Raw genomic sequence first — 22,671 nt, 5'->3', positions numbered from 1 at the left:
AAGGAGGGAATAACCGCAAAACAATATAAATCACATTTTGCAGCTCGCTACATGAATATTGAGGTGTGAGTGGTTCTGATTGACTCAGGTATTTCTGTTTTCATATGTTTGGATTTCAGAACTTGCTACTGTACACCAAAATCATGTAATGGCATGAATCCTTTCGCAAAAAAAAAAAAAAAAAAAAAATGCACCTGTTAGGCGGTGGTTCTCTATTGGCTACAACCCTTCTGTCAGCATTAGGGGCTGTTTTCTTATGTGAATGCACAAAATGTTCCTAAATCCGTTGTTGAATTAAATGAAAGAAAAAGGAATTAAATTAAAAGGAGGGCATAACCGCAAAAAATATAAATCACACTTTGCAGCTCGCTAGATGAATATTGAGGTGTCGGTGGTTCCAATTGACTCAGGTATTTCTGTTTTCCTATGTTTGGATTTCAGAACTTGCTACTGTACATCAAAATCATGTAATGGCATGAATCCTTTCGCGAAAAAAAAAAAAATGCACCTGTTAGGCGGTGGTTCTCTATTGGCTACAACCCTTCTGTCAGCATTAGGGGCTGTTTTCTTATGTGAATGCACAAAATGTTCCTAAATCCGTTGTTGAAGGTTAGCGTATTTACCGGTTAGCTCGAAACTGAGGTAATTATAGCCGCGGAAGAAGATGCCACTGTCTAAAACCTGATGGACGACAACATTTTCAGACACATTTTAGCAGAGTTCACTTCAGCTATTCTTGTATGAACCACGATACACTGCTGAAGAGGTTTTGCAAAGGAGGCGAAAATGAGCTGCTGCCATGGGTCCAGCAGCTCCCTCAGGGGAAAAGTCGGGCAGGAGAGGCTCCGGCTAACAGTGACTGGTGGTTAATGTGCCAGTATTATACAGCATGCTGCAATAAATGGGGCTGTTTTGCTTGAATCTGCTGCAGATACTGAGGAACTGGAATTCAAGTTTTCGTAACGGCAGAAATTCCTCCAAACAATCAACATGCTAAACGGATATAAGAGGAAGAACTGCTGGCTAAACTATGTTTGCTTGATAAATATGATACACAACATCAACACCAGCAACATTATGCATTATTAGGAGTAATGCACAAAGTAGGATTAATGCATATCGTTCTTGTTTCTTCCTCTATTTCTTATCATTTCACCTATGCCTATACATATTCTTCTCTTGAGAATCTGAACAGCTGCTACTGACCCAGCTTCCCCTCGGGGATCAATAAAGTATTTCTGGTTCTGATTCTGATCTGGCCTGTGAGCCACACGTGTCTGTGTAACTGTCGCTGTACTTGGTCTAACACATGCACTTTTCTCTCACAAAGCTAGTCTAGCTAACTTAGCTGGTTCACTGCGCTGTTATGCTCTCCTCACCTGCTTTGTTGACTGAACTAAGACAAAGATTGATGATTGATTGATGATTCCATGTGAAAGCCACTATCCTGGTCTAGTGCTCACTATGCATTCAAGTGCTGTGGCAACCATAAAATATACATGGTTCTCCTACAGCTTAACAAGCATATTTAACAAATATCATTTAAATAAATATTAGTTATGATTGTTAATTTGGCTACCTACCAATTAGTGATGAAGGTACATGTTTATATGTTTTGATTAACATAAGACTTGATTTTTTGGTTATGATGACAAGACTGAGGGCTATCGTTGTGCTGACTTCATCATTTGACTAGAGACAATGTTCATGTGAAATTTCAAATTAGGTAGGAAAATGACGGGGTTTTTAGTGATATGTCTAGTAGGACATGAATACATCCTTTTGGCTTCCACCAATTCAGTTTCCAGAGAAACTGGTACACAGTCCAGGTGGATACAGAGTTTACAAGTATAATTAAGCATATTTATGTCCATCAACCCTCTTGATGTCCCCTTCATTAAATACCACCTCATTAATTATACAGTGGCCCTACAAACACCATCATTTTTTTGCATGCTGCATTTATTGTTTCATGCTCTGATTATAGTAATGCACTCACAAAGTGCTTATGATGCACTTATAATGCAGAATAATGCCTTAAGAGCACCACTTCAAGTAAATGGTGGCTGATAATTTGCTGCACATCCTCTCATCGCCTCGCCTCGCCTCCTCTCCTCTCAGATCCGAGGCAATGTTGGAGGTCAGTCCATGGAAATCTAAAACAGATGTTCAGTTGTTGTCACTGTCCTTGAGTGTCAGTTCTGCCAGCGCAGCTCGTCCCCAAGGACCTCTGTGACAGAGGATGCTCATCATCACAGCCCAGTGGGGATGGAGAGACTGCTGCACCAAAACAAGAGCCAGGCGAACACTGACATCCTACACAGCCGCACCGCCTGACGACACTGTGACAGCACCACTTACTGCTGAGCGCTCTGCAAACATTTGGGTGGATTAATAAGAAATCCGGTCGCTTGTCTTGCTCTCACTGCCTCGGTTGGAGGTAAACACTTAAACTTGGTGCGGTCTCATTTGTTCCGTATGGCCACGGTGGTCCGGGGAGGCAAGAAGGATACAAGTCCTCTATTTTACTGTATAAATGACCTCATGTTTGGCGTACAACTCGGTGTGGCTGGCCATTTTTTTGGCTGCACAAGTGTCCACAACATACAATAGGTCTTTTGACACCCGGCAAGCTACATCCAGACCGCTCTGTGCAGGGACCAGCGAAGGAAATCATTATCCATTTAGCATGATAGGAGGAAAATTAACGAGGCCAAGGTTAAGTCCCATTGCACGTTAATGTGTGTGTGTGTGTGTGTGTGTGTGCCCTCATACATCTGGTTTGACTCACCCTGCACACAAAACTTGAGCTCTTTAGCGTCAGTGACAGTGCTGGCAGGCATCCTGTCAGGAACCTTCTTGCTCATGCGATTGTAGTTCCTCCTCTTCTTCGTCTCGCCCCACAGATTGGAGCCACCATGCATGCTGGGAATGTTGAGCACAGCGATGCCCTCCAAGGAGGTGTTGCTGAGGTCCAAGATGATCCCATCACACTGGCGAGAATGGGAAAGTATAGAATCAGGACTGTGTCATATACAAATAGGTGCACAAAGGACAAATTCACTCTATATCATGGCTTACAGTATGAGCCAGAATGTGGCTGCATATTGACACTGAGTTCCTGATCCAGTTGGATTAGCAACATCCTGATTTGGTTCAATATCAATTTTGATGTCACTTTATCAATTCAGTTCATGATATTTCAGTTATAATAGCAAATTTGCAGCTTGCATGTGGCATTGGTTTTGTCCAACTGTTCTTTATCAACATGGTTTTTAAACCCAAAATGCATCAAGATGTCTGCCTTTAGGCTTGATACCATTGGCTTCAGGGGGAAGCTCCAAATATTTTCCGTTCATTTGTTCAAAGCATGCAATTTGCTCCATAGGCTAGTAGTTCAGCAGACAACATTTGCAGGCGAGGACGCACACTAAAAATCACATTTATCAGAAATCTTCTCACATCCACTGAAAACATCAAGATTTAAGAAACAATATTGGGTCATTCAAATGATTATTACAATTACTCGTAAAATCAATATTTTTTTATCCAGCCCTGCTTGTAAATAAACAAGGGTATTTACAAGAGAGTTTTCATGCAAACACCCACATTATTTACATAAAATTGTTGGAAATATATACTGTATGTGGAATTATTTCTATGTATGCAGATGATAATTGGCATTGCTGCATCTGGGTGGTTATCTGTGTACGAAGAAATCCATTCATGATCATCCTTGTTCACTTGCAAGCCATTGCACATATGTACAAATTGTGCACATTTATTTGTCTCAGAGATGACATGAAACTTGAGACGGGAGCTGGGGAAACGGCTTCTCACAGCTCGAGCAGAAACCATTAAAGGTGGAGTGAAGCTTCGATGCAGCCCTGCCGCTGGGAGACAAAGGAACGCCTCTGTCAAGGTTTCGTACAGATAATTATGCCTCTGTGCATCCATTTAAACAGCAGGAGGACTGGCACTATGGCAATATTTTCATTCAACCTTATGCTAATGTTGCTGCGTTAGGTCACTCAGTTTCATGTGATTCACCATGTGTAATCAATGCAAGCTGTCTGCCTTTTCCTCATTTGTGCTTTCGTTTATGACTTTCTTCACTGGACTGAACTGGGGCAGAAGAAACCTGTGGGAGTAACATTAGATGATACAGTGGAATTAAATAAACCATGGTGCTCTGGAGTACAATCGTGTTACATAACCCAACACTGAGAGGATGGAAACCAGTTTCTATGTTGGCATCCCAGGTAATGGATACCTTGAATATTAGAGCTTGAGAGCATAGATTACACAGAGTGAATGACCTTTCCACGCTCGTCCCCACACTGGCTTAATGGTGTTTCTTTAGCAGATGCATTGTTTATGACTAGAGGGAGTTATTTTGTCTTGAGGCATTACATGGACACAAGCCAATTTTGCAGTTGTGTGAACTGAATAAGCTTGCGGTAAAGTAGATAGTGATAAAATAAGCTGGCAAGGTCAACATATGAGCTGAACATGCATGGGGAAAAAAAACTCCATTTGGCACGCTTGGCTTAATTCTGAATTTTAGTGTCTCTAGCCTCATCTGGATTCAACCAACGCATTCAAGCCAACCAACGGAGAATGTCAACAACCCGTTGACATGACTCAGCGCCCACCCTTGATGGAAGCAACCACAAAAATGCTGGAATTTACCACACACCCTCAACATGCAGGCAAGCCACACGAAGACCATGATGTAATGTGTGTGCATTTCTAAGAAAAACCAAGAGGAGCTGACATTTGGGAACACACGCATAATATGGCATATACTTATGCCTGTACTTATACATGCACACAAAGAAAACACACTTAAGTGTCAGTAAATCATGCCTTTCTTTTATTATAAATGCACTCCGCATGGCATTTGAAATAGCGTAATTACGCCTTTAGCGTGATTATATCTTGTTGAGGTCTGTGCATTGAGCGCTGTATCCAACAACACAGCATTTTAGCAGCAGTACTTCAGCTTTGGGACATAAATTTGAAGTCATCGTAAAAAGTGCTTGGCACACTCAGGGAGTTCAAGGTAACACTTCAGTGTGCCTTCAAAACTGGGAATGATTACAAGTCCCTTGGTCACTGTGGGCGGTCTCGGTCAGGGTTAAATTTGAGTTCAAGTGTAATTATTAAAATGTGTTACTGGCTCATAGCCAACCTTAATAAGTGTCTGTAAATGAACATCTAGCCACTTAGAGAATATACACACTTAGTTTAGCTGTTGGGGCCTTCACTCTGAATCTTCCTGTACACCAGAAGTTCTCAAACTGGTGACAAGACCCACCGGGGCGTCGCAAGGTAATTTTTGGGGGGTGAAGACTGTCAGATGAAACTTGAAACTTGAAACTTGATTGAAACAAAATTTTGGCAAAAAAAAAATAAAAAATACTGTCATATTTGTTTATGCTTAATTTTCTGTTCTCTCAAGTCTCTTCTCTCAAGTTCACTAGCTGAGTCAAATCCAGTAAGTGTTTAAAGTGCATTATCACCAAGAAGGTCAAAACACATTATATTTACAGAAAATGTAATGAACCCATAATTAAAAAAATAATAATAATAATAGTAAAATACAATAAGATAAAATAAATAAAATAAAATAAAATAAAAGCAATAACAATACAAACCTAAGAAAATAGTTAAGTAATAGTTAAGTGGTAATAAACAATAATAATAGAATGGTATTATAATATGGAATAGCCAACAATGGTTCAAGATTAACAGATTGAAAGTTAAAATACAACTAATAAGGTAGACGATGATCATATTATATTGAAAAAGGTGCATTTGAACCCTTAGTTTAAATATGGCAACTGAGTCTGCCATCATCATGGAAAAAGGAAAGGAGGACAGTTGCCATGTTCTTATTAGACGTGTGTGTGTGTGTGTGTGTGTGTGTGTGTGTGTGTGTGTGTGTGTCTGTGCCCCTCTGAACTGGCCAAACATGTAATTCAAATGCATGTGCTTCGTTGAGCATGCTCTGGGTAGCACGACCTTGTTTGCACTCGTGCACTTTGCATTTGGCTTCGGTGGTTTCTCAAAAGGTGTCAGGTGCGTTTTCTTTGAGCCTTGCTGTTCTCCTCGCACCAAGGTGACAGAATAAGCAGCGCCAGCTGACAGAATGAGGCAATCAGCGACTTTATGGAGCACTGATTTGACTGAGTGCTAAGAATAGCCCTCGTCATTCAATTGAGAGATCTATTTTGTTGTAATTTTCTGTAACGCCTTTGAGAGGGACCCAAAAGAGTGACAAGCACTTTAAAGCTTGTCAGCGTGGAGAAAGAAAAGTTGTTGACAGGCAGCGTACACAAGACTCGTTTCATTTTCATATTTTTCAATTTGACTCATCATATGCAGTATGCTACTATATATTTCCAGATGATATTTTTTACTCATTTCTGTCACTTACCCGACCAATCATTTCCTTTTCACTGCTATCATTACATTTCAGTGACATGTTTTGATAAAACCGTCTGCAAACTGACTCACCTCCACTTCTATGCATTCGTTAAGCTTCTTGCAGGTGGCAGATATGGTCTCAGTGGTGCCAAACTCAAAGTACCACAGCTTGTTCTTCATTCTGCACAACAAGAGGGAAACAGGAAAAGACATTGACACAAGCCCTGAATTAATAATAACAATAACAATAATGATAATTATGTTATTCACAGTTCTGATTGTGCATTTAGCTTGCATGTCTACTGTGTTGTGAGCCTCGGGCAGGCTTTGTTTGCAGTGGACTGGGCACATATTGTTCAAGTCCAATGCCTGAAGTCATCTCACTTTTTGAAGCTGACAATGTAGGACAGCTAGCGGCCGCATGACCAAAGAGGTCAAAGCCCTATTGACGCACCCCAAAGCCTTATATAGGAGGCACTGGAGGGGGTGGGAGGGGGTTCAGCATTGCCTTCTAGGTAATGAACCAGAAAAAGTTGACACCACCACCAGTCAAATAGGCGTTCTGCTGCTGTCTGCTTTTCCATCGTAACAATAAACACATTTTTGCCTCAGTGCCCATATGCCAGAGTTGGCACGTCAACACCGCCTGAGGGGGGGGCAGAGGGTGGAACATTGCTGGCGGAGACTATAAGATCATGGTAAATGTTATTCTGTTATGTGATTCACAATCATTCAAAACAACCCGCAGGTCTGACAGAGCGAAGGTTCACTCCTGCCCCACGGACGGATTTGTGGGCAGTGACCTCATGGATGGGCATTTTGTGCTTCTCCTGTTCTCCTCTGCTGCACTTTTGCAACTGAACAGTGGTTGGAAAACACAACTCACAGTCAAGGTGAAATCTCTGCCTGATCAATCGGTAAACCTCAAGTGCAATCGTCCCCCTGCCACACTCATGAAGAATTGACGGGCCGTGTAACCAGGGTTTCTAAACAGACAGGAATGAGGGAAAATCACTGGCTCACTGACTAACTGATGAGAGTTTCAGTTCCCTGGAGGTAACCGGATACTCTGTGAGGAATCTGAGCACAAAATCTGACACGCTGAGCCATTTATAGCCAGCATTCATCCATTGTTGGGCAATCTCTACACCTTGTTATCTTCAGTTAGTGTTTTTCAGCCCTCTCTTGGCCAGCTCAGACACACACTGTCTCGATGTTGACACTACTGTTCGACACTGCCAAAAGCAAGCAGTGGGATTCATAACGGTGCATTCAAAGACAACACATCTCTTTCCACCAGACCTAACACCTTCTGTCCACAGGATTTAAAGTCAACTTATGGCTCGCCACAAAATTAGATCAAAGCTAAGATGGCAAAAATAGACATCACCCTGTGTAAGAATAAGCTTAAAATCAGTATCATGCTATAACGTATATATTTAATATATTTCATGATAACACAGCAGCTGAGTCGCAGTTCTGGAGCAGCCTCCTTTGCATTCACATTTCAAGACTGCACACACAAAAGTGCATGAAGTCCAACATAACATAATATAAAGCGTGAACATAAACAACATGGCATTGCTTACACTGAGGCTTTCATACTTCAGCATTGATGGGCTTGGCATTAAATTCCTGTCCTGAGAGTGTGTGATCTCAAGTAGACTTTACGCCAAGTGGAGAATCTTGGGCTGGTACCCAACACCTACATGGAAAGTCCTTTTCAACTCCAAATATGTGTCAGTTCACATCAAACAGCATCAGATTACATGCAGGGGTGCTATTTTCGCAGTAGAAAAGTAAGTATAAAATGTGCCACAGTTGCTCAGCAAGGCTGTCCAAATCCTAAGTGTCCTCCAACTGCAGCCCAGATGTGCTGCCTTCTTTAGGCAGAATTACAGAGACACAAGTGGCGTATCCTTTGCTTTCCTTCATATCCCGAAATCCATTTCCTGCAGCTGTCATGTCACAAAGAGAAAGTGAAGACTTCACATACAAATGGGAGTGCAAGTCGTTGTTTATGACAATGCCGATTTTCATGTCAATGCAAAATTAAAGGATGAAATTGGAACCTCATTTCATACCTTTTTCATTAGCCAAAGTTAATTAGCAACTAAAAGTTAAGTAAAGCCGTGATTAAAGTGATTAAAAGCTTAGAAATTTCTATTACCTCTGTTTTTGAGTGTTATTGTACATTATTGTGAAATTACATTTAACAGCTGTTTCATGTTATGAGGCTTCGCTTGGGACGTGAACCACTGAAGACTATTTAATGGGATATCCCTAGTAGACCCAATTAGTGCCCGTTAGCCAGCTAGAAGGCCAAACCCTCTGCCCTCCAAAGGCCACACCTTCACAGCCTGTGTCCTCTGAAGCAGGTAGGACACAGCTAACATGGACAGGAGCACGCTATATGAAGACACGCTGCTGATACTGACAACATGGCTATTGACACAACAGCTCTCGACCATGTGGGCACACCACTACCAGGCCTATGTGCCACCATGGCACTGAGACCTGTCAGCAAAAAAAAAAAAAAAACACAATTAAGGGAATCATCATTATCCTGTTAGAAAGGTTCAAAATAATTCACTGTTATTCTGCTGACTCTACCGCACAGTAAATTAACTCAGGAGACAGGGCAAAATGAAACATTATCACATACAATTTAGACATGAAACTCATTACAAACATTTCAAACTAATTTACTGCCTCACTAAAAGCATTCATAGGCGTTTAATCTCATACTGTTACTTTCAGGCTGTCTTAAACCTTTATTTTCACCTGTGTGTTTTTCTCCCTACTCTCTTCCCTCACCTTCCTTTTTACTCCCTCTCTTGTTCTCTCTCACTCTCTTTCACCTTAATACACCCCCCCAGAAACCTCTGCTCTGTCAAATTAAGGGATTATGAGAGTATTTGAGATCACAATTAGGCGCAGTTGCGATTCTCAATGAGGCAAGCTGCCTAACCTCATTATCTTGCTTCCACTTGAGAGGTCCTGTAAAAAATGCAATTAACTCATGTTTTTTTCCCCTCTCCTGTGGACAGAGAGTGCAGTAGGGAGACAGGCTACTTCCACGAGCCTTTCTTCCTTATTCCCATGTTTTCTCACCCAAAAGTAGCAAAATGCTGCAGAAACCCTACAGGACAAAAAGGAGCTTCAGTGGTCAAAAAAGAGACCATTTTGTATTCTGATGAGGAATGTTTTTTTTTTTTTTTTTTTTTCTTTTTCTTCGCCTGCTTTGAGAGTTCCCACTTCAGCATGCAAGGCTGTGCCTGCTGAGCCCCGGGGCTCTGGCTGGTGAGGAGAGGGGAACGGGTTCAAACACTGGTTCACACTGTGCTTACAGTGTCCTCAAGACGCAAAAAAAAAAAGGCTTGCATGACCGCAACTGATCCCCCACCAAAACAGAGTATTTATTAATTCTATTCAGAATCTATTGATACTGTTTGTTTGTAAGATAAAAATCTCTCTCTAGAAGTAACTTTTCAAAGACACGCCATGCTGGTGGAGTCACATTTCATCGAAGGGAGACTGAAGAGTGGCACTGCAGCGAGTGAGGGAAGGTAGAGACGGTTCAAAGCCTACAAAACAGGTTGTTATGAAAACACAGTTCAGGCGCTTCAGCCAAGCCCGAGGGCTCCAAACCACTCTGGCTGTACACTCGCCCACCCGCCGCCCTCCATGCCCCTCCCACCCTGCAACCCCTCCCTAAAGATAAGCATCTCCCTTAATCCCTTGTGTGAGCAGCGACCTTATGACCCGCACCCTCTCCTCTGCCCCCTCCTCCTCCTCCTCCTCTCTCACCACTGTGTGCACTTGTGACCAGATTACCAGGTGCTCACCTCAACTCTGGCCAATCAGGAGCATTAACCTTTATCCAGCTGATCCCGACTCTGAAAAAGGCACTGATTAACTTGAAGACGTCGGCTCGCTTTGCCACTGCGCTGCTATCAAACTGATACAGTGACGGTCATAATTTAATCGGACTAATGGACGTGGTTTAGGTTTCATCAAAATGCATGTTATGCAAACCGTTGCCTGACTAATTGAATACTTAATTAGTTGTGTGATTGTCCTTCAGGTCAGTGGACGGCATGCTAAGACTGCTTGCCTCATGAGGTAAAACCTAATGTCTAAAACAAACGCTTACAGCCATCATGTATCTTCAGGGTTAGTAGATAGGGTCAAGAATTGATTGCTTCCATTACAGCACTTGTGTAATCTGCCAGTGATAGGGGAATTTAAATAATACTCTGTGACATTTTCATACAAAGAAATGTCTGTTTTACTACTCTGTGCTGCTGGCAGTGATTCAACCTATATGCAAATCATGAAAGCTTTTACATTTGCATTACATTATTCTTACTGTCCAGGTCCTCTAGAGAAATCTGGGAAAAAAAGCAATGTGTTTTACATTTCCGTTGGCAACAACAGCAATTTGTTTGGAGAAAAGCAGAACTGGGTAGTTAAGCATGAGCAGCAGAAAGAGCGCCACCTACAGATATTCAAATCTCACCACCAGAAAATCCCAGGACACTCACATCACAGCACTAAACGCAGTTAAGAGCAGAGACTTGAGAACAGAGTAAAAACCCCACAGCACCAAGTACCAGAGATGTCATCAAAAGAAAAGGAAGGATCCTGCAGATTACAGCTCTGAGAGGAAGGGAGCGGAGGGGACCTGTGATCATATGATAAGGTAAAGTCTCAGAAGTTGGTTTGACTTGAAACGTAGGCGGGAGGAGGGCGAGGGTGCAAGTGGTGACCTGATCTACTGTCTCTGTCTGCTGTTAATCCAATCAGGTGATCAGATCCAGTGATCTCATGACCTACTCAATGGGCTTAACAAAGCAGCTTATGAGGTAAGAGTGATAAAGTTGGCTGAGTTTAATAAGTAAATTATCACCATTATTATTATTATTATTATTATTATTATTATTATTATTGTTGTTGTTGTTGTACTGTATGCGCATTTGTGTACCATCAATCAATCAATCAATCAATCAATCAATCAGAGGTAGAAAAATCAGATCCTTTACTTAAGCAATATCATAATGGAAAAATGCTCCATTTAAAGTAAAGGTCCTATATTTTAATTTTTATGTAAGTAAAAGTATGGAAGGTCATATTTAGAGTATAATGTAATTAATTGTGAGAAAGTAAAGCTGGTCATTAGGAAATTGTTGATGTTAATTATTGAGTATTTTAATCTTATTGCTCAAACTATTCTGTATACTGTTGGCTAGTGTACACTCACACATCTAGTTAGTTACTGTTGGCTAGTTTACATGAAATATATTGGATGTTTTACTTATAAAAATATATTTTGCAAAATAACTAGTAACCACAGGCGTCAGATTAATGCAGCGTGTTATAAAGTGCAAAATTTCCCTCTGACATGAAGTGCAGTAAAACTATGAGCCTGACAAAATGGAAATCCTAAAATGCCACGGGCTCAGAAAAGCACATATGCACAGAACCTGAGTGAATATAGTTTATTTTCCACCTCTGGTCATTGTTGTTATTGCCCGTGTTGGTCCTGTTTTTCTTCTTACTGGTACTGCTACCATGAAAACTACTATAACGACAACCGCAGCTTTTGGTGAATACAGTTTGGCTGGGCAGTGGGGTCATGTGTCACATCATTTCTGTCTGTATCGGAGGCAGTGGGTGAAGTGCAGAGGCTCATGAGTGGAAGAATCTCATTAACAACCATCCAGGCTGTGCTGACACATTCCTTGCACAGGAAAATCCCTTCCTGAGGGTCCTATACCCCACAGTTATATAACCTCTGACCCTACAGTGTCAGACGGTCTGTGTGTGTTTGCTTGCATGTATGTGCCTGAGATACACACTCAGAGCGGCTTGTGTGTATGTGTAGATTTTCACTTCAGGGTGGAGAAATGCAGCAGAGAATAGCAAGTTAAGAGCAAAATTTTTCGCTCTACCTGACAGTTATTTTGATACACTTCACAAGCGGTGTGGTAAATACAGCTCATAACACACACACAGGTCACAGCACACAGCTCGCTGTCTTTTTCTCTCTTTTGTCGGTGGATCACTGTGATAACTCGAGGGAAATTTTCATGAATCTGTGCAAATGCCAAACAACTGTCCAATTTGCTGTTACACCCTAAGATTTGATTCATTTAGTGTCTATTACTTATGTTTCTGGTTATATTGAATTATCGATCCTGCCAACTCATCCAGAACCGCTGGAATCAAATTTCTATCTCCATTTATTTCAGAGTTATGGGTATAAAATTATAATCATCGAATGGCAGGAATCCCAGATCTGGATCGCCACCAAAATCTATTCAATTGTTCCTTGATCCAAGGTCTTTCTGTCTACCAAATTTCATGGAAATCTGTTCATAGGGGTTGTGAGGTATCCTGCTGGAAGACAGAGAAACAAACAAACTAACAGGGCTTCACTGGCAGAGATAACAATGATAGTCACAAGGGATAAAAAAACGCTCTTGGATGTGCCTTATCTTGGATGTGCCTTATCTACAGCGATTCTTTCAGAAACATTACTTCAAAACGTCAAAAGGGCAGAGGAGCAGGATTTGAGGAAAAATAAAGGCAATAAAAGAAAATCCCGTCTTCTTCATTTTCTGCAGCGATGCGATGACGTTCGGATTGACGATGAGGTGTCTGTTCTCACACATGAGGTGCCACAACTCCAGCCACCCCCCGTCCTCACACACACACACACACACACACACACACCAACCCCCCCGTCACCCTCCTCACTGGGTAGCCTGGAAGTGTGAATGCAGTATAAGCTAACATAGTGTCAAGTGGTGATCACTGAGCCAATATTAATCAGGCCTGCAGGAGCATTAATGCTCATCAGAGCTCATCACTGAGCACCAGGTCACAGTCACTGTGGTCAGACAAAAACAGAAAACTCAGTTTTCCTCTGAGAGTCCTGAACTCTGTCAGCTCACCGGACTCATTCAAAAGTGTTGTTTGTCAGTTGTTTTTTATTTTGTTTCTGGAAAATTAAAAGGGAGATCTCACATGTTCCCCTTCAAACGCCACACGGTCCCATAGAGAATAAAATTTTAAATAAAAAGTGTTCTTGAACTTGATCCTAAATTTTTATTGTATGAATATTTCAAAGAATATGATGCAATGAACCAACAAAAAGTTCATTGAAAACATATTAATTCCATTCCTAAAAAAACACAAAAAACACTGTATGTCCTTCACATGAATCCTAAATCACACATTTGTTGCAAAAGTCAATATCGCCCATGCATTAGCCAACAAGTATGACTGTTTGATTGTTACTACTTGGAAAAATACATGGTTTATAGAGATGAATTCAGCTCTTCAAATGTCAAATGCTGTCTGTAGCCTTCATACAAAAAAAAAAAAAAAAAAAAAAAAAAATATATATATATATATATATATATATATCACAATGAATTTGGGGGGAAATAACGTCATCGGCTGATTTTCACATCAAGTCTTCAGCTGATTTCCACATCAAAAATCCAAATTGGTACAAAATTCATGTAAAACGGATTTAATTTAAAGAAACACCAGCTTTTGCATTATTCTTTAAACAATAGGTGGCGAGCCCCTGCCCAGCTTAGCTCCTCTGTCCTCATTGTGGAGCTGAGAAACTGATTGTCCACCAGCCTGAACCCAGACCTGCTATTGTTATTGTAATCAAACCAACAAAAGTATCCAGAGATCTTTTCTTCTCTCCCTGCACACATGAGCCATTCGACACTTCCTAATCCAAAACTTCCTCTGCCCGTACCTCCCCCCGCCGGCGCTCTGACACACACACACAAACACACACACAATATGAGAGGTCATTAGCACCTGGGCTTTGGGCTCCTCGTGGTCTGGCTACTGTGGCCATTACATGCTGATGGAGCTCCATAGACTGAGGTGTCAGGACTGATACGTCCCCCCCCCTCCACACCCTCTGTCTCAACAGGCCTGGGGGACGGTGCGTTTTGTGTGGGCGTATGTGCGGACAGACGAGTGGGGGATGGTGTGTGTGTGTGTGTGTGTGAGCGAGAGAGAGACAGAATGCGGGAGTGTGAGTGGCAGGGAAGACAATGAAGCCCTGAGCCAAGTGCTACATGTGGCTACGGGCCTCTTGCACACTCAGACCCTCCCCAGGTCAAAGGTGATTCATCATCCACTGACATCTACTCACCCATAGGGAGAGGCTGCACTGTCTCGACGCTAATTCCTTTCAATTCAAATTGGCATGAAAAAAAAGAGGCAGACGATTACACTGCCAAAACATCAGTCAGACAACAATAAAACAGTTACAAATGTCCATCAAGTGTCTGTGGCTCTGTGAAAGCACTGGGACAAGACAGAGGAGCCAAGGAAGAGCCAGAAACCTCCAGCGGTGTGTTACTGTAAATAGTGCGGATGTGATTGTTCGTGTTAGTTTGTGTGAGGGAGTTTTGTTAAGTATCCCTGCTAGGAGGAGGGCTGGAAGTAACTAAATACATTTACACATGTTACTGTAATTGCAATCTTGTAATCATTTTTGAGGATTTTGTAAAGTTGGTAATTTTATTTTTACTTGAGTGCATGTCTGCTGAAATACCGCACTACCTTTTAAATCTCATTATAGAGTGCAATTTGTTTCTGCTCTTGATAAGCACATGCGAAAAAGACTGACCTAAAGTGACAAATTGTGCACCACATCTAATAAAGTTCTTGTTTTTCACACCAGTAACTTTAAATGAGCTATCTTTATTTTTATTTTAATAAGTAGGTTTTTGCAGTAGTGCTCCTGCTTCTGCTTCTGCTTAAGTCAAAGAGAAGCAAAGCAACAATACCTCCAGTCAGGGCTTGACATTAACACCTGCCCACCCGCCAAATGTTTGAGCCATCAGATTTATGGCAATGACAAAGCAAAAAGCATGTCATTTGTTTTTGGCACACACACACATACACACACAGTTTACTAAGGTTGGATAGATATAATGGTTTCTTGTTCAAAGAAAATGTTATTTCCAAACAAATCCATGCTGTTACAGTCTCCAGTTACCTCTTATTGCTTTTTTTGTGAGTGGGTGAATGGCTAGCGACTTTGGAAAAACCACTAGCCACAGTGGCTGGTGAGCCAAAAAGTTAATGTCAAGCTCTGCCTCCACTTGAGAAGCAATTTCTAGCACTCTTTCCACCACCGGGCGAAGAGAGAAAGTGTTTTTTAGGGTTGGATACGAGCCGCGGGCCAGATGCTCACACAGTGATGGAGCTGCCAGTCAGGAGAATAGAAATGGTATGAAACAGCCAAAAGAGCAACAATAGTGAAGCTCAAGTCATTCCAAATAACAACACTGGAAAGACGATGCCAAATAAAAATCACACAGAGTCAAAGATTGAGGGACGGGAAAGAGCGTGTGGATGAATATGAGGAAGGGTAAATATGCATTCTCACAAAAACCAAGAGATATCTCCACAAAGACAGGATTTGATCCGATTCTTACTTCACGATCTGATTTAATCCAGTGGACTGTGAGTTTATGGGAAGCCGAATGCGCCCTGCTCTCCACGTGCATGTATCTTCCTCTGCACCTTTTCACTCTGGCTCTTGGTCTAATGGATCAAAGAGAAAAGCCCCCAGAGAAGAGAGGTATCTTTCTTTCATCCTTTATCACTCTCTCTTCTTCTCTCTGTGTGATGCTGGAAACAGAACTGGGACTGAGGATGGAAACTTAGGCATTAATTATTGAATTTCAAAGGGTAAACAAGCCATCTCTCTCTCTCTCTCTCTCTCTCTCTCTCTCTCTCTCTGTCTCTCTCTCTCTGTGTTTCTGTCTCACTCTCTCCCCTCCCCTTCCTTTACTACTATATGACTAATTAGCAGTGGTGAAGAGCAGTCGCATGTATGTTGTTGTTGTCATGTAAACAACATGAAAAGCCACCTGAACGTACAAAGCCATGCAGAGACTTCAGCTCCGGAGTGAGTCACTGGCCTTCACAAACAAGCTTTTATACTCTGCTGAGCGGCACAACAAAGTAAAAGTACACAGCACTCCATTGTCACCAAGTTAAAGCTTCAGTTTTGGCCTACTTTACACTTTATTTTACTTGTATGTTCAGCTTTCAAACATTCAAACTCATGCCCTCGGGGATGTGTGCTCATATGCATACTTGAACACACACACATACACACACACACACAGCAGCAGCAGCTTTGAAGAGCAATTTAGGCTGAATTCACACAGAATCAGTTCATTTCAGCACTATCCCGCAGCTCTGTGCGTTTTTTTGGGTGTAACTACACGGTCCGTTTGTCCCCCCCCGACCAGTTTGTCTGATCACCAGCTATAGATCAGACACGGTGGTGGGTCTGAGACCGGCCACCACAACGTGAAGTCGCAGGTTGCATTGTGGCAAAAGTTGATTCTGGCTCAATTTTCTTGCCAGACACCACTGTGGCTTTTTTTTTTTTTTTTTTCTGAACCCCCCACAGGACGCACTGCCACAGCCAAAACGCATGACCCCCATTTAAAATGAATGAGATTCCTTCCATTTGTGCAGCATTGCCTGATCCTGTGTGAATTCAGCCTTAGAGCATGATGCGAGCGAGCATGCACACCCACCACACACACACACACACACACACACACACACACACACACACAAACAAGCCTGAGGGTGCCATCAAACACCACAGGTACAGGCTACAATAGCGGGCCAAGCAGCACCATATACTCATCAACAGTCCTTCAGCTCAGGGCTATCTACATAAGCTAGCTGCTGTGTGTTCTCTACTATGCATCTGAATGAGGCCTGAGAGAGGAGAAGTGTGTGTTGTAGCAAAGCCTCTTGGAAATGAAAGCAGAGAGACTTCAAAGGGCTGTAACGATGTACCATAAATACACTACTGGGATGGGATGGGATTGGATGGGACAGAAACCACTGCTTTTTTATGAGAACGCCTCTCTTGCCAGTTTAAATATTTGTCGCCTAAATCAGTGGTTCTCAACCTTTACGGAGGCAAGGACCCCCCCACAAAATGATACACATCAGACTGCAGACCTGTAGTTGATAAGATGTAGTCTCAGGGATCCCAGTCTGATAAGATTTAGTTACTCTATCACTGACCACGTTTACATGCACACCATATTCCTGTATTATTCGGAATATCCTCAATATTCTGGTTGCGCACGAGTCATGTAAACACGCACCGAACCGGATTAAGGTCATATTCCGGTTGGAGAATATTCCAAATCAGACCCCTGGCATATGCCTGTTCTAACCAGAATATTGTGCCAGGTAAACACCTTAATCGGAAAATGTCCCATACCGGAATATTTAGTGACGTCTGCGCATGCTCGATTTGCAAAGAATCCTGTGGCATCTTTGTTGCTATGGTTACTGCAAGCGGGGAGAATGGCCTGGCGAAAAGCAGCAAGAGCCAGGAGACTGCAGTCTGCCTTCAACTAATTAAAGACTTAAATATCATTGAGTATATCGATGGGAGAAAACACAGAAATAGCAAAGTCTTCTTCCTCTTCTGTATTTCCGGCAAACCAGACAACTACAGGCATATTGCTGCCCCCTGCAGGTTGAGTGTTGCATTAAATAAGAATGTGTAATACACCGAAACACAGGAATATGCCAAGTAACATGTAAACAGAATATTCAAGTTGCTGCAGTGCATATAAACACCTTATTAATATTACCTTAACCAGAATATTGACCCGAATCAGAATATGGTGTGCAGTAAACATACTCACTGTCTACACTGTAGACTGGCAGATTAACAGTGAAGAGTGTGAAACCTACTAAGAGAACAGTTACTTGTATGCATTCTCTCACTGTACTAATTTCTAGTCAATTAAATAAGGGTGAAATTAAAATAATCCGCATTTTTTCTGGGGACCCCCTGGAACCATCTCAAGGACCCCTAGAGGACCCTGGACCTCCGGTTGAGAACCATTAGTCTCAATAATCATCTCCATACAGTATGAGTCAATGCGGCACAGTGTTAACTCAGTCAAATAAAGCTGTGACTCATGCATTTGTCAAACACCTTTTTTTCCCCAAGCAAATGGTTATGACAAAGACTGACTAAAACACCTTTAAAAAATGAAAAACTAGACATGAATCTAATTCTTTGTGTAAAATCAAAAACATGAGTCACTGATGCTGTGTCTGGTAGTTTACACAGCACAAACTGAAATCCTTTCATTGGCCAAATTTTATGAAATTTTACTTATTTTATTTCCAGTGATTGTCTTTTGTCTGTTATATTTCCTCAAATTTCAGCACCAAATACAGACTTGCCTGTTTGCAACTCTGGTGTTAAATGGGTCAATGAATAAAATGACACTGAATCATAGATTTAGTTGACTTAACAGTTACTAGACAATATCAAAACTAAATTACTAAAATGTAACAAGAGTTAAATCCTAAACCCAAAAATATGTCAAAATTAACACTGATGTGGCACGATGTTAAAGACGTGTCTCACTCTGTCTGCTCATCTTGATAAAATCATGTTCAGGTTTTCCTAACTTGCATGCAACTGATGACGTAATGGTAAATAATTAACTCTGAGATACTTCTTCTTCCATTCTCCTCATAATTGAGCTCTCTCTCTGTAATGTTCCCTCTCCCTCTCGAGTTGTCAGGGTGAGGCAGCTTCCAGCATTATATAACATTTAATTAGAGGCCTGTTCACTTGTCTTCATGCCCTGCCATTTGAAGATACCTTCTATTATATTAGAATGATGTGAACATCCATTTAGTCACATCATCTGTCCCCAAGAAGAAAAGTCATTTTTTTCATCTCTCCTGTTCTGTAATAGTCCTATTTCTGGAGAATGAATTTTTTGAATCATTTGCCCTTGTGTAATGGAGTTAAAAACTTGTAATGAGCACAAAAAGGAAACAACTATTTTTTTCATCATTAGATAACAAAAAGCTCTGAGTATTTGTTGCCATTAGATGCTCAAAACCAATTACTGAATGTCAGAAATTACCTGTTACAGCATTCAGAGCATTTGGGGCTGAGCCAAAGTCATGAATGACGCAAACAGCAAGAGTCAGCGGCGTCTATGGAGACTACACGTTCAACATCTGCGTGGACTTTGGCTGCACACAGGCTTGTTTACGTCACGGCTCAGTTCACTATTAACACAAACTAGGCAATGCCAGTCTATTGATCATACTATGCTGGCCAGTTTTGTCCTCTCATTGATTGCTGACTACTGTGGCTCAGTGTGCTATTGGGTTTCCAGCGCAGAGTGACAGGTTACTAGAGGTGGTTTACCACCAAAATGAGTGGGTTAAAGTAGTCCCAGGGACTACTTTTCAAGGAACTAAAACGTTCCTACAGCCTGCTGCTGAGCTTCCAGCGCGGTTTAAAGACCTGCGAGGGTTAGACAAAGTAGTCCACTAACGTATACAATAGTGATGGCTGTTTTACACATTGTGTGTGTGTTAGTGTGTGTGTGTGTGTGTGAGAGAGAGAGAGAGAAGGAAAAGGTGAAACGCAGAGGAGGAAAATGAAACTAGGAGTGTGTGTCTCCACAGTAAATCTTCGGACGAGTGTGTGATGGTTATTTATTTGTGCTTTAGATCATAACTGCTGTGAAACAATCAGAAAATACCACTGCACTGTCTCTCGCTCTCATTCACCCATGCTATCACACTATCTATCTCTTTTTTAAAAAGAGTCAGGAAGCCAACAGCAAAGCCTATCTCTATTTTTAATGTTATCAAACAAAAAGAAGTCCTCCCCTAAAGCAGCTAAACTGTGTTTGACCAATCAGCGATGGTCATTCCAGCATGCCCCATACCCAAAGTTCCCAGGCTTTTAGAAAGTATAACCTCCTGAGCAAAGACTTTATGTGAGGTAAAAAAAAAAAAAAAATCTCCCCTGAACTAAACTTGGACTCCAGTCCCCATGGTCAAAATGCAGTTCCTCAAATGGTTCCTGGTCCCTGGGGAAAGTTCCTGTGGTTGAAAACTGCCTGAGCTGCTTGTGGAGTTGCTATTTAGCTAATGATGTTAAAGAGAGAGCGGGGAATTTATCAGCTTGTGCAAAAGGAATAATAAACATGCACTGGAAAACAATTTGACCCATCATTAATTCCTTCTTTTCCTGCCTTCCCCATTTTCTCAAAGCCAGAGTGTTTCACTCCCTGTAGCTCTTTCCAAAATATTCAATTTTCTCACCTGCTATTGAACTTCTCAGGGTGCTTTTCTCGCATCAGGTGAAAGCGGTGGGCAATGGAGGCATCCTGTAGGAGAGAACACAGAGAAAATATTACCTGGAGGACACTGGTGAACTCTCCACATGTTCACAGCTTGCTGCAGGCTCACACAAGAACACCGTGCCCTGGATGTGAGGTCAAGAGGTGAAATACGGCTGCGTTGTGCCAGCGTAAACAGATACGGATGCCCTCAAGGAAAGTTCGATAATCCCTGACTTTTAGAAAGCACAACTGTTCTAGCATTGATCATCATCCCCTTTGTACTCTAAAGGTTCATCAACCTAAAAAAAAAAAAAAAAAAAAAAAAAAAAAAAAACAGACCATATTTCAAATTTTCAAAAGGAAGAAAACAGGAGGGGTCTTGGGTGTATAGCCAAAAATATGAAGGTGCTTTTAGGAGGGAAAAAAGGATATCTAAGGGGAAAAAAGTCCAAGACTCTCTTCTGTCCAAACATGTTTAAAAGGCTTTATTGTAGTGCCTATTTCAAAAGGAAATTGTAAAAATGTGCAAGGCAACAGCTCTGTTTTACACTTAATGTGTCATGCATTTGTTTTTCACAACTTCATTATGAAATCGCTGCTACAATTAATGCTTTTTAACATTCCAGATAAAAGAGTGCCTTGGACTTTTGTTTTCTCTAAATTCCCATTAATTTGGTGAATTAAATTTCATGACATTTTTTAATGGAGAGAGCAGCTCAATTAAGTGCAAAGTACAAAGTTGTCAGTATGTCTCTGCATCGCTGGCATTCAGACAACTTCCTGTTCGTTTATGAAAACAAATGGATGGCAGTGCAAAAACACTGCATTGAATAATGACAAAAAGCATCGCTGAATGAAAGGTCACAAGTTGATCCAAGGAGGCAGGACCCTGCCCTCTCCTCCCCTGTGTTTAACCCCTGACCTCTGGGGCAAAGATAGATGTAACCCTAATCAGTCAGATGGAGGAGCCTCTGTGTGACCTGACCGATGTGCACACTTCAGCACCATCAGGGGACAAATCTGTCACAACAGCACAATGAATGACTTGCACCTTAAACCCTGCAGGATTTTATATTATCTTCCTCTATCCACATTCTCTCATTTCTCAAGCAAATCTTTGAGGGACATAAAGAACCTATAAAATGCGTTTTACATTTGATTTAGAGGGTTTAAATGCACAACTTGCTTTCATATCATTTCAGTGACACAAGACAAATAAATGTCAAAAAGTTAGAAACAAGACCGCTAAGTGGCTTCATCGCAGTACAGATGGTGTTGGACTGGGCACTTTGGGACCCTTCGTCTCCCCTGAAGCTTAATGTGTTTCGAGTGGATGTGATCAGTCAAACAGACCAGCGTCAAATTGACCCTAGGCTGAGCTTGACCAGAGCCTCTTCTGCCCTGCTCAGGCCTGAGGACGTAATCTGTCTTTGGCAGCCGTCATCCGTATGAAGTTCAAAGTAAGTTCAAGATGCATGGGCCGACAGATAACATCTACTGTATGCCAGAAGCTGCAATGTATGACTAACTTAGATGTAATTTCTAAATGTGTCTTGTGCCGTGGAGATAGTATAGAGTGTACCAGAGGATGGGAGATGGAAAGTGTCAGTGGATGAATCAGTGATTTTATCAGAGGGAAGGGAGGATGGGGGTCCGGAATAAAGTTAAAGAGGAGAAATGGTTAAAAGTGACACAGTGAACAGCTAATGCATGAAGACACACTGAGCCACTTAGAGATGATGACGGAATAGGCAGCAAAGATGAGGAGGATAATATCTCAGTAATCACAGAGCCATTCCTTATCTTAATTACTATCTAAATATATTTTTTTTTCCAATTTAACTGCTTCCTAGAATTGCAATAAAAATCAATGCTTTGTACGCCATCAATAATCAAGGCAGGCAAACACATGAAATGTCAAAGGCCTCCTTGACATTTTTATAGAAATTTGTCATTCTGATACGGTGACCAAATGTAAAGTCATCACATGCAGCAAAAAATACACAAATGCAGGCTGCAATTGGAGATT

At 41.6% G+C, this 22,671-nt stretch overlaps 1 protein-coding gene across 1 annotated transcript in view; it reads right to left on the bottom strand.

Moving 5' to 3' along the window:
• Nucleotides 1-22,671, bottom strand: part of dgkg (diacylglycerol kinase, gamma) — a 104,773-nt gene that overhangs the window by 19,244 nt on the left and 62,858 nt on the right. Inside the window, exons 22-24 of the mRNA XM_030080697.1 lie at nt 20,623-20,687; nt 6,523-6,613; nt 2,792-2,993 (exon numbers count right to left, since the gene is read on the bottom strand). Coding sequence (XP_029936557.1) covers nt 2,792-2,993; nt 6,523-6,613; nt 20,623-20,687 — 358 coding nt within the window. The remainder of the gene's footprint in view (nt 1-2,791; nt 2,994-6,522; nt 6,614-20,622; nt 20,688-22,671) is intronic.

Source organism: Myripristis murdjan, chromosome 21 (assembly GCF_902150065.1).
Source record: "Myripristis murdjan chromosome 21, fMyrMur1.1, whole genome shotgun sequence".
NCBI classification, from domain to species: Eukaryota; Metazoa; Chordata; class Actinopteri; order Holocentriformes; family Holocentridae; genus Myripristis; species Myripristis murdjan.
The sequence above is the reverse complement of the archived record's forward strand: the minus strand, read 5'-3'. Positions and strand labels throughout refer to the sequence as shown.